This window comes from Zingiber officinale, chromosome 5B, assembly GCF_018446385.1.
Source record: "Zingiber officinale cultivar Zhangliang chromosome 5B, Zo_v1.1, whole genome shotgun sequence".
Taxonomy (NCBI): Eukaryota; Viridiplantae; Streptophyta; class Magnoliopsida; order Zingiberales; family Zingiberaceae; genus Zingiber; species Zingiber officinale.
Window position 1 is genome coordinate 43,027,611 of NC_055995.1, and position 13,710 is coordinate 43,041,320.

Here is a 13,710-nt window from a genome sequence, read left to right on the forward strand (position 1 = left end):
CATGTTACCTTCGATGAAGCAACATCCTATTTTCCTAATTTCTATCTTCAGGGGGAGAATTTGAGTAAAGATAGAGCAAAAGATCAGTTTTTTCTTGAGTTTTTGAGTCAATCTAGTTCTGCCACTATAGAATCATGATCTACTGTCACTGATTTCAATCTACCCATCTATCCAATTCGAAATGATCAAGGAACAAGGACTTCAAGACACCACTATATCTCCACTGAAATTTTATTCTAGAAGGCAGAAGCTCAACACTTTCACGAAGGATGTTCAATCATCACATGTTCAAGCTACAGTTCAACCACCTAACCATCATATTCAAACTCTTCAGATTATTATGGACGCAATTGAAGAAGCATCTTCAACCCCTAAGGAATCAAACCATGATACCACAGAGCCAAATGATTGGGAGATACATAGAGCACTAAGAAAGGGAGTTAGCGCTTGCACCAGACATCCTTTGCATTCATTCTTTTCTTACTGGAACTTAACCCAGAATCATCGAGCTTTCCTTACCAATTTACATTCTATTCCCATTCCAAAAAACTTAACTGAAGCATTAGGGAACAAGAAGTGGGAAAGTGCCATGAAAGTGGAAATGGAAGCCTTGGAGAAAAATAAAACTCGAGAATTGGTTAAGATGCTGAAAGAAAAGAAATTAGTTGGATGCAGATGAGTGTTCACAATTAAATACAAATCAGATGGTTCATTGGAAAGATATAAAGTGCATTTGATTGTAAAAAGATATACCAAACCCAAGGTTTAAAATTTCAACCTGTACTGAGGTTTCGGTCTCAGACCGAAATGATACGGTTTCGGTATCGTATCGTGTCATGCCGATACAGTTTCGGTATTTTTTATTTATCTATAGTAATTATGAGATAAATATGTTTATTGTGTATATAAAAATAAGTTGTATATTGATTTATTATAAATTCTCAATTATTGAATAATTTAATATTGTTAGAAAAAATAATTAAAAATAGTTTTATTTAAATAGAATTGATATATCAATAATTCAAATTAAAATGGAAGTATCTATAATAATAATAATAATAATAATAATAAGTATATAAATTAATACAAGATATTACTTTATAATAATAATTAATTATATAAATTAACTATTTATTCATTTAATTAATTATTAATTAAATAATATATATTTTAAATAGTAAAAAATATCAAGTAAAAAAATTAAAAAAAATTAAAAAATATCAGAATATAAATATAGTTTATTAGAATTTTTTTTAAAAAATTTTTTAGAATTTTTTTATATTTTTTTAAAAATTTAAAATAATAAAAAATATATTAGAATATAAATAAGAATTATTATATATTTTTTAAAATTTTTAAATGAAATTCAAAATATTATTTTTTCATAATATTAATTAATAAAATTTATTTAATTTATTTGAATTTTAAATATATTTTTTATATATTTTTTTAGGATAATTTAATTAGGGTTTATAAAAGTCTCTTCGAAATATCACACATCCTCCTTGGGAATTGTTTAAATTAATTAAATAAAATAAATAATTATTAAAAAAATCGCGTACCTGCGTACGTGAGATCGCGTCCGCGATGATCGCAGGCGATCTCGCGGGGGGTGTTCGGCGGCACTGGAAGCGTCGCCGGATGCCTCCGACGGCGTCGGAAGGGTCGCCGGAAGTGTCCGGCGACCCTGCCGCACGCTTTCGGCGCCGCAGAAGGCGTTGCGCACCGAAGGCGTCGCGGGACGCTGCCGGAGGCGTCCCGCGTCTCCTGCGGCGCCGACGGATACGTCCCATGTCTCCTGCGGCGCCGACGGAGGCATCCCGTGTCTCCTCCGGTGCCGACGAGACGGGGATGCCTCTCGTGCCGATTTTAGCCGCCCGGCAGAACGGTAAAAATCGTCTGTGCCGGGTGGCACGGAACATCATTTCAAACCCTGCCCAAACCTATGACAGATTACATGGAAACATTTGCTCTAAATGAATACAATCCGAGTATTTTTGTCATTGACGGCTAACTTGGGATTGAACTTGCAGCAGTTTGATGTGAAAAATGTTTTTTTACATGGTGATCTCTATGAGAAAATTTATATGGAAATTCCCCTAGGATTTAAATAAGAAGTTGGGATGGTTTGCAAATTAAACAAGGCGTTGTATGGACTCAAGCAGTCCCCTAAGGGCTTGGTTTGAAAGATTTACAAAAGCAATGATCGTGTTGGGTTATAAGCAATGCAAGAAGATTATACACTATTTGTGCGACATTCAAATTCAGGGGAGTAACTACATTGTTGGTTTATGTGTACGATATTATAGTAACTGGAATGATGCCAAAGAAATGTAAAGATTAAGGTCGTGCTTAGAAAAAGAGTTTTTATATTAAGGAGCTTGACATATTGAAATATTTCTTGGGAATTGAAGTGACTCATTCAAAACAAGGATTTTATATCACAACAGAAATATGCTTTTGATTTGTTATATGAACTAGAATGCAAAGGTTTAAACTCTCGATTTGTGCCAAGGTTTCAACCCTAGACCGGAATGATATGGTTTCAGTACCGTATCATATCATATCGGCATGGTTTCGATAATCTTCAAATATAAATATGTACACTAAAAATATAAAAAAATTAATCTAAATAGTTTAAAAAAAAAATAAAATATATATTGAATTAATAGGATAGTTTTATTAGGGTTTAATTAAGACTATTTAAATTATCTCCAACTATAACTAGAGTTGATTGAAATTTTTTACTTAATGTTTTTTAATTAGGAGTTGATTGAAATTTTTAACTTAGGGTTTTTTAATTAAAGGCTAAGTTGACTGTTCTTCCACCGTGTTTTGTGCCTCCAGCGAACCTGTGGCCATCGTGAGGCCTCCGCAAGACGTGCACGATGCCTCACAGCCATGGTACCTTTGGTTGTCGATGCTGATTTTTGGTCGAAGGGCAGAATGGATGCCGATTTTGGTCGAAGGGCAGAATGGTATATTTTGCCCGTACTAGGCGATATGACAGTATTTTCAACCTTGGTTGATACACCAATTGAAGCTAACCATGGATTATGTGATGCCCTTGAAGGTATAGTCGATAAGAATTCCTATCAAAGACTTGTAGGAAGATTGATATATTTGTTACACACAAGACCTAACATTGTTTTTGCGCTGTAAGCGTGGCCAACCAGTTTTTGTACAATCTAAGATAGATGCACCTCAAAGCTGTTCATAGAATTCTGTAATATTTGAAGGAACATCTAGAAGAGGTATTTTGTTTAAGAAAGCAAGAAACATAACACTAGAAGCCTATACAGATGTTGATCATGCAGGTTCTCTAGTTGACATAAGATCAACCTTGGGTTATTGTACATTTTTTGGGGCAATCTTGTAATATGGAGTAAAAAACAAAGTGCAGTGGCAAGATCAAGTGCAAAATCTGAATTCAAATCGATGGCACTTGGAATATGTAAATTGGTGTGGTTAACAATAGTTTTGGATGACTTAAGAGTAAAGTGGGATGGTCCTATAAGATTATATTGCGATAACAAGTCAGAAATTAGCATTGCACATAACCCCGTGCAACATGATTGAATGAAACGCATTGAAGTGGATACACTTCATAAAGGAGAAGTTGGATAACCGGCTAATTTGCACACCATTTATTTATCTGACCAAAGATTAGTTGAAAGATATTCTTACAAAAGGCAATCAGGTATATCTTTCCAATGTATGATTAGCAAGCTTGAGGGGGAGTGTTGAGATTTGGAGATAAATTTGAAAAGATCTTATCACTAATTTCATGGGATTGGATGAATTGTAATCCCTAATTGGATTAAGATCTTATCACTAATTTAATGGGATTGGATTTTAATCCCTAATTGGATTCATGAATTTTAACATTAAGACTGAAATTGGGCCAGTCCTAGAAAAGTTCACAAGGGATTCGACTGGAAATGTAAGAAAGCATTAAATTGTTTTTGCCTAATTCAATAGAAGAGGCTTATTAAAGGTTCTAAATATTGAATAATATTTGAAGCTCACTCTATTAAAACATATAAATCCACATATGGGGAACACACCACCCTACAGTGGGAAAGATCTTGTCACTCATCCTGAAGTTTATTCCCCCCTGTGCTAAACAACAGTAGATAGGAATTGCCTAACCCACCCTCAACTGAAGTACTATAGCATCCTTTGTTACAACAATGATCACACAATATGATGAAAATGTGCACAACAATTTCTAGAAAAAAACATTTGACAATGATGAAGATTGTATATCTGGAAAATGACAATGTCATGAATCATCATGCTAAGATGAAAACGAGGGAATTAAGAGATATAAATTTGCGATAAAAGTATATAACTCAAAATGGAATTTCATCCTCATTCATACCAGGTTTGTTGGATCTCTTTATACCTGGTAGAGGCAAAGAACTTAGTTTTAATCCAAAATGAGTACAATAACCACATCCAATATGTCGTTTCTACCATAATTATTGTCTACTAGATTCTTCGTTGACCTTAGTCATATGACCTCTTCCTCACAAATGATAGAAGGGAAAATACATATGCTTCTAAACACACAAAAAAGAAAGAAGCATCAAGTTTAGTCCTGTCAAACCATAGTTATTAACATAAACAAACTCCTCATCTTTCTCACAAACACTTTAAGAAGTAAATGAAAGTTTCTGTGGTGATGTCAATCCTAGTACATAGGAATTTGTAATCCAACTCATTATCTTACTTAGTGACCCTTCTCTTGGGAATGAAGATCATTTGTATGTGCCTAAGGCTACCAAAAAAAGCTTTTCAAAGACTTGCTCTTTTAAGAAACATCCAATATATCACTAACCCTACAACAGGACAGACTTCTACCATATTTTATCATCGTTCTTCGAAGATCAACCAAACCCTCAAGTGCTCCAAATCTCGAAGAGCCCCCGGATGCCTTGTTCTCTTTAATAAACATTCCACTTATTACTAATAGTTACTTTGTAGACTTGGAACACTTTGTACTTGCTTTAGAGTTCAAAAGAGTAAACTAAACTAATTAAAATAGAATGTCAAATTAAGAATAGCCAGTTAAGTTAAAGCATATCAATTTCAGCCTACATATGTCACTTTGGGGTCTCCTTATCAGCGGAGGGAGCAAGGCAATGAAGAGGAACAAGCCCTTCCCTTCAAGAAAGTACTACTACAAACCAATCTATCTATACAATATTCTTATCTTAATCTTTCCAAATTTGTATCACTAGGTAAAACATGATTTTACAATTAGCTCGTATTCAATCCTTTTGCCAATTGACAAATTTGCTTATAATAGTTTTATTAGAATATCTTCTTGTATTTATCTATTCATAGTTATGTATGAATCAAAAGAGCATTAGTTTGTTGATTTAGTTTCCTTTGTCTATTGTTTTTCACTAAAGGGGAGCCTTGGCGCAATGATAAAGTTGTTGCTTTGTGACCTAAGGGTCATGGGTTCGAATCCTAGAAACAGCCTCTTGCAAAAAGCATGGTAAGGCTGTGTACAATGGATCCTTCCCCGAGACTCCGCATGGCGGAAGCTTCGTGCACCAGGCTGTCCTTTTTTTATCTATTTATTTTCACCAAACAAATCATTCTAATAAAAACCTAAAAACTCTAACATACTTTCTAAAATTAAATAGACTTTTATAAAATAATATTTTCTTACACTCCCCCTCAAGTTAGTGAATAGACACTTTGAAATACTAAGCTACTTAACCCTCTAGTAACCATATATGTAAGTGTTCATATGTAGATACATATGGCTATAAATCAACCTATTCTTTGGTTTCTCCGTAATGAAATGTCTATCAATTTTAATGTGCTTCATATGATCATGTTGTACTAGATTGTGAACTATGCTAATTGCAAACTTATTTTCACAATAAAGTCTTATTGGATCATCCCACTTGATCTTCAAGTCTTTTAAGATGATTTTTAACAAAAGAAGTTCACACACTTTGAGCCATTGCTTGGAATTCCACCTCTGTATTAGAGCGAGCCACCACATCTCATCTCTTGCTCCTCCTGAAGGATCGAATAGAGACGATAGAGGGCTGAAGGATCGAATAGAGACGATAGAAGGGGGTGAATATCGTTCATTTAAAAACCTTTTCTTTTTGTGTCGATTTGTAAAACAAATATCAAAGTAGCAGTGGAAGTTAAACTAGAAAAGATAGACAAGTTCGGTTACTTGGTTCGGAGCATGTGACGACTCCTACTCCAAGACCCGTAATCCTTAATCGCACCATTGGGCAATTCACTAATAGTCTTCTTCTCGAAAACTTCGGAGAAGAAGTAACTCGTACAAATGATGTATAAGATAGTGACAAGCTACTATCTTAACAAAGTAATACAAGCTTTAAAGTATACCTACAAAGATGAAAAGTTTAAGCGCAGATCGTCGAAGAAGAGTCGTAGCAACTTGTACACGAAGCGTAGTAGTAGCAACAGCATGAACAGAGAGAATGTTTTTTAGAGAAAGTTGATAGTGGCTCGGATCTCGAGACATTCTTTTATAAGCTACGTTCGGTCGACTGAAATTTTCGGTCAATCGATCTCCCTATTGGTCGAATGAACATGCGTCCTTTGTTGAGATCCGATCTTCGCTCCATTAATTACATTTAATGTTCGGTCAACTAATCACCTTGATGGTCTACCGATCAGTGTGACTTCTTTTTTCACTGCGATCCGAATCTGCCACTGTGTATACCAAAATAGGTTCGGTCGACCGATCCCTGGGTTCAGTTGACCAATTCGCATGACTTCTATCTTTTCTCTACGCGATCTGAACTCTACCACATCAGCTTGGTTCGGTCGACTGAACCTCCTGTTTAGTTGATTGATCCTTTGAAATGTGTAAAACATGGTTAGATGCATAGTATATAACAGATATCCCTTCAATACAAAGTTAGTACAGAGATATGATGCATGAGTAATAATGGATAGTAAAATTTATCTTGATCTCAACTTAGAAACCTCCTGGGTTTTTCAGTTGAATCAGCTGCCTAGGTTTGTCCCTTCTTGGACACGACCTCCCCGTCACTCAACTCCATTTGCTTACCTCAATCTACTCGCCAAACATCGAGACCTCCAAACCTATTTGGACTTCGTCTTAGCATCGGATCAGCTCACCAGGACTTCCCCTTGATATCTAGTCCTCCAGGTCTATCGAGTTCAACTGCTAGGTGTCAGGTCCTCGACCTTCCTGGACTTCCCATGCCTGGCTTCCACAAGCTAAGACTTCTTTGCCTAGCCGCAATTTCCCTGCCTAGCTCTTAAAATACACATTAAAAAATCACATTTCATTGGAAATCTTAAGATAAGATTTAGACTCTGTTTCCTTCGAGGTGCGGATCAAGGAGGGAAAGGAATCCCTACGACATAATAATCTTTCGAACGAGGGAAGAGAAAAGAAAAGAGAAAGAAGAGAAGACAAACAAATCCCGTGGAAAGCATACAGAAGGAAGAGGGAAAGGAAGAAAAAAAATGGAAAGGAAAAAAAAAAAGGTGAAGGGAAGGGCCAAAGAGGATTCATTGGGCGCGCGGCGAAGGCGGATGAAGCCCTTTGCGCATGCCAGTTCCCTGGGTGTCTTCATCTTTGTCACCGCCGCAGGCGGAAGGGAGGAAGGAGGGCCGCCTCGCAAGCCACGGGCAGCCACCTCTTGAGCCACAAATTTGGACGTTGTGCTCCAGCCGGTGCAGCTGTAGGTTCTGTTCGACCTGAAACCCTTGCTGCATACTTTGTAGACAAACCTGTTCATCACCAGCAGCATCTTTGGTGATAGCATGATTAACTCAGCATCCAGTTTTGATGATTTGACTGCCATCATCATCAACATCCTCAAAGAGCACTGAATATACTCAAAATAAAATAAAGAAGACAGATGAGTTACTAAGATTTCTAGCATGATTTCACTTCTTACGAGTAGCTAGTGCAGAAGCGGCGGCGGAAGTATATGAAGGCTTGAATTCATGATCTAAGAATTGAAGAAAAGTTGTATCCGAGACATTTAATCTAATAGAGGATGAAAAAATACCTGAGTGCATCAGCGAATAAGTATACGAAGGCTTGTTAAGGTTACATATAAGAGATTTTAGCTTCTCAACCTTGTTGAATCCACCTGACTCCTTTTATGCTGCTTCATTTTGTTGTGTATTTGCCATAAGTATCGAAGTATTTATCCTTATTTGTTTTCTTTTATGTCTGGCTGAGAGGTTTTCTAGGAAGCTTCCCACACCATTTACAAGTATGACATTGCACCATAGATTAACATGATTAGGAGCTTTTGATTGTAAACTGATGAGAGACATGGAAAAACCACAATGAAGGCTGAGTCATAGGGAAAAATCTAGCTGGTAAAAGAAAACAAGGAAAAATTAATCCAACTATGCAGTATCATACTATGAAGGTTGGTATAAGAAATATTCCGCTTTATCCTTAAAAATAGAAGAAAAAAAGGAGAATGTGGAAAAAGGGAGGAGGGATTGGATGCTTTCTCGTAGAGATGGAAAGTAAGGACTGTCGGTACTGATTAACAAGGGAAGAGAAAGAGGCTAGGGTTAATTGTCCAATGGTTGTGACAGGATAGACGACTAGCATTTGGAGTGATGACTAAGATTTGAAGAGACAACTAGGGTTTGCTTTAATACCTTGTCGAAATTTTAAAATTATATTATTATAAAAAAACTAGTCAAATACTTGGGATCCTAATCCTTTTATAAATTCACGACTTCTTTTATTACAAATTTTTCTAATAAAAAATCCTAAAACCTCCATTAGATTTTTTAAAACGACTTGTACAAAATCTTGTTTCCAACAAATATTACAAATTACATGCTAATGCACATAAAAGACAGTGCAAAATATAGAAGATTGAATCCCTTGGTTCGTATGGCTAAGTAATTCCTTAAAAAGTTTGCAGTGATCTTCATGTCACTCCAACTTATACTCTGACTCATGTTGTGAGAAATTTTAGTGCAGATTATTTGTTTAACACGCCAAAAAAAACTTTGCAATAGTCTTCGTGTCACTTCAACTCATGTTGTAACAAAGATTGGTTTTTCTTATTTGTTTAACATGCCAACTCCTTTAACCTTGATCCATGGTTTAAAATTTCAACGAGTTTCGATTTATGATCGAAACGATATGGTTTCAATACCGTATCGTGTCGTGTCGATATGGTTTCTATATTTTTTAAATATAAAATATATTAATTAAAATTAAAATTTTTAACGTAAATACAAAAAATATAAAATATAAAAATTAAATAATAAAATAATTTTAAAAAGCAAAAATGAGGGATTGCGGTGCCTCTGCGACCCTACGCAGATCATCGTGATCCTATGGTGGCCCATTTTGCAGGTGTCAGGTAGTGGATGGAATGACAAATTTTGCTCATTTCACCCCGCACAGTATGAACTTTTAAACCATGCCTCAATCCATTTTTTATAACTATTTTGGTCATACCCATAGAACAATTTTTTTTTCCTTTATGAGGTACACCACATTGGAAGTGACATTTACTTATAGGGTGGGAACGGCAAGATTAAACCTCGCTTCATAGGAAATTCCTTAAGATCTAATTCACTTGCCATTATACCAAACAAATCTTGGAAATCCTAGTTCAATTTTTAATATAAAGAATTTGTTACCTTACTGGCAGTGCATTCGAGCTTCTATATTTTCTTGTTGACTTTCACATAAGTCACACTTGGTTTGTTTGATTCCATAGCTCATTTTGAATACTGCCTGAATGCTGACATTCACATTTTGGAAACTATCATTTCAGCATATCAAAATCAAGGTTGACTTGCATACAGTTTTTTTTCCATGTGGTAACTTTTAGTGCTTCCTTTGTTGGAATAGATGAAAGAAGATGACAATGAAGCAAATGCTTTGTTCCTTGAAGACAATCCTTCAACTTAACAGAAATTGAGTTCTTGATGGATACTGAAGCAATAAAAGTAAATCCTTCTAAGCTGGCCTATTAAGATAAACTGGGTCATGGTCTAATTTTAAATTTGTCTTGTTTTCTTAAAATTTTACTATTAGCTACTGTATAAAAACCCAAGGGAACGTCAACTGAGCAACATGTCAAAGTGCCACATCAAATCTGTGAAATTGTTGACTAAGGCACACGGATCTGGCTACCACTGTCAAATTGCTGAATGCATATTGCTTCTTATTCGAAATAACTACTGACAATTATCTTTACTTAACCCATGTAGCAGTTCATTTTTTTTTTTTCCCAACTCTTGGTAGCTTCTTAGTCGGACTTCACAATCATGATGAGACTTGACTTTGTTAGGAAAGTTTGTATTATTCGTATGATAATTCCACATCCTTATAGCCCTGAATTTTACTACATACATTCTTTTTTTTCTTATGAAGGTATCATGATTTTATGGACTATGACTAAATTCTTGTTATGTCATTTCAGAAATCCTTGGCCATGCGCATAAGGATTGCTTACAAAGTTAACAATCAAGAGAAATTGGAACTGGGACAAATCAACAATTTCCCTCCTGGTTTATGAGTCTTCAAACTTTTTTTTTCACTTCTATCCAAGGAATATAGCGCCTTCTGTTTTCTCTTCATGTTCTTAAAGAATGCTGGGAAATTTTGATCCTTTTTCCAATGCAATGTATAGTTCATAAAGAATTATGAAAGAATGTCAAGTTTCCACTATCAGGAGTTCTTTTACTCCCATTTGGATTAGCATTAGTTCAGAGGTCAATTCATTTCTCCCGGAGGGTTGAGATTGTAATGAAACTGGAGCTAGTGGATGTAAAATGTTATCCGATGGCTATATCTATCAATGGTGTCGTGTTGTTTACTGATTTTCTTGGATAATTGGAGACGTAAAGACTTGAAATTGCAATTTTAAGCAATTGTTCAATAAAATCTATTTAAAGTGTTAGTGTATGTGTCTTGTGCAACTGTGCATGGCAGCATTTACAGAACATGTAATGGAAACTGTTTTCTTTATTTTATGTATAGCTTGTTCTAGTTAAGTCAATTTCCAAGCTGGCATTAACTTTCACTGAACGAGGCAGATGTTGTAAAGGGAACATTGTCTGCAGGTGATTTTCACTAAATATGTGTCTTGGTTTACTTTTGATTTTACTCTTTTTTTTTCCCGTTTCCCCCAAACTCTTGATTTTTATTAATGTATAAAAGGTAAAAATCAAATGGCACTCATTATTGTTATCATCGAAAAGTTACCTTTTTAAAATACCAAAATAGCATTCAATTTCTTTTTTTTAAATATCAAAAATGAAGGGGAACCTTGCGCAATGATAAAATTATTGTCATGTGATCAAAAGATCACGGGTTCAAATCCTGAAAACAATCTCTTGCAAAAAGTAGGATAAGGTTGTGTACAATGGATCATTCCCGAGGATTCTGTATGACGGAAGCTTCATGCATCGGGTTATCCTTTTTTATGATACATGAAATATTCCTCTACTCTAGCTGGCCTAACTGTAGGAAGCTAAACCGTCAACTTAATGCCTAAACTAGATATGTCATTTGACCTACAAAGGTTAATGGTTTAGCTTAGGTCATGTCCATTGTATTCTTTCAAAATTGCTTCAGTTTAGCTCACTTTTTTCATTGATCATCTACACTGAGTTGTGGTCTCTCTTTGTCGACTTCTTGCTTTCTCGTCAGCTTTTGTTGGTTTCTTGTGAAAACTTCTGAAGTTTGGTTATCTATCTACTTGTCTAAGGCTTGGGGTTTTAAATTGTCCTTAGGTGTATTAAGGTTTGTTAACTCTAAAATTGGTATATTGATAATCAAAGCTCTCATTTAGGGTTCAAGTGTTTACAGTTTTGAGTTTGTACATCTTGATTTTCTACTTAAGGTGAGTTTTGAACATTTCATTGTACCATTGGGCTCTTGAGAGTTCTAAGATGCAATTGTATTTGACACCAGATTAGCTTAGTCTCATTCAATATTTTGAAATATATCTCTAATATTCAACCTTGTATTAGTTTCGGTTAAAAATGTTCCATGTAGTAGTTGTGTCCAAAATTAATATAGCAATAATATCTGAACTTCTAAATGATGACTAACAACTATAACATTTGTTTTGCAACTCTGACCAGCTTCAAGTGTTTTAGACTGAGGTGAAACATGACGGCGCAAGTTTTGACAGTTTGACTATAAGAGCATTGTCTGAAAAAAACATATGTAATTGAAAAGTATTTTTTTTTTAGCATTAATAAATGCAAGTGAGCAAAAGGTAGAGTTCATAGATAGAACTCCCCTTTATAGGTTCTTGATATCGAGACAATTTATTTGCTTGGGATGGTGCAATGATTAAAATATAAGATATTATTATATTAGATTATGGGGTCGAAACTCGACGTGTCCGAGTATACTTTGGTTATTGTACTAATGATTAGTAGTCACATATGATTTACCTCTTCTGTACTAGCCTATGGATGAATTGATGGAGACACTGAAGGTAAGTAAATTACCTCTTCTGTACTAGCCTACGGATGGATTGATGGAGACACTGAAGGTAAGTAAATTACTTTTTGAAGGAAAGCAAATTATCTTTTGTCACACTGATATTCAGAGAATTTAGATATAATAATTCGTGTACAAAACATTTTTGATAATAGATCTGTAAATTTAAGTGTTTAATGTTTTAAATGTATTCAATATTTTGAAGATAATTAATGTTTAAAGAAGGATGTTGAGAAAAAGCCAAGGCAAATTAGAGAATTATATCCTATATTTTATATTTTTCATTTTGTATTTTTTTCTATTACTAATAGTGTATATAAATTACCAATACAGTGTATATAAATTACCAATACTATCACTGTGTAAATGATATTGATAATATAGGTTCAATTGGTATGACTTTCTTTTTAATTACACGGCCCCTCAAATGGAGGTCATAAATGTGCTGCTGACCTAAGTCAGAGCCTTGAGGGCATCCCAAAAGCAAATACTGAGGGGTTTTGCATTGCTGTTGGCTGTAAGTTAAGATATCTTACCGTAGTTGTATGACATTTCTATGCTTTAAAGCCCTTTAACATTCATTACGCATCGTAGGTATGAATGTGAGTTATATTCTAATTTTAAAATCATATAACCCACTTGTCATATCAAGAATTTACTGATGAAATTGGATTGCCTCTTATGTAGGAAAATAAAGAGGATGATTGAAGATCTTCCAATAGAACAAATTCTAATTGATTTTATTCTATTAGAATCAAAGTTAAGTTCGTAACAATTGAATCTATTAGTGCTAGAAGCATCAGATAATTGAACTTGATTTTAATATTGATAAAGAATTCAAAGTTACAGTGTATGATGATCTAAAAAAATTGATCAAGTGTGCAGGTAACTTAATGTGCATAGATTATATATATTTTTAGGCATTCTTTGACACACATCTACTAGTATTTCATAAATATAATCTATGTTTATTACATCATATTTCATTATTATATCATACTTCTACTATATTTTGTTCGGAGGTATGCTCTTTACTAGTTTTTATTGACAGAATACAAATTAGAGCGAAAATGGAGAAAAGACGCATATTGGAGCAAATATAGAGAAAATTAGCAATCTGGATGTACCCTAGAGGCATGACCATGTGCCTCCCCCAGAACCACCCTCAGAGGTTGTAACGACCCGCCTTCTGGGCACTGGCTATTAGGCCGATC

At 34.8% G+C, this 13,710-nt stretch overlaps 1 protein-coding gene across 7 annotated transcripts in view; it reads left to right on the forward strand.

Annotated features, from left to right (window-relative positions):
- The window catches only part of LOC121984379 (AP-1 complex subunit gamma-2-like), a 143,712-nt gene extending 132,767 nt beyond the window's left edge, over positions 1–10,945 (forward strand). For 6 of the 7 annotated variants that reach the window (XR_006112868.1, XM_042537285.1, XM_042537288.1 and 3 more), the window contains one exon: positions 10,461–10,945. Coding sequence is in view for 6 of the 7 variants with exons in the window: in XM_042537285.1 (XP_042393219.1) it covers positions 10,461–10,556 (96 nt within the window). In the remaining variant the exon portion in view is untranslated. Of the gene's footprint in view, positions 1–9,886; positions 9,985–10,460 lie in introns of all 7 variants that reach the window. The other variant, XM_042537286.1, reaches the window with a different exon arrangement.
- Positions 10,946–13,710: the final 2,765 nt, after the last annotated feature.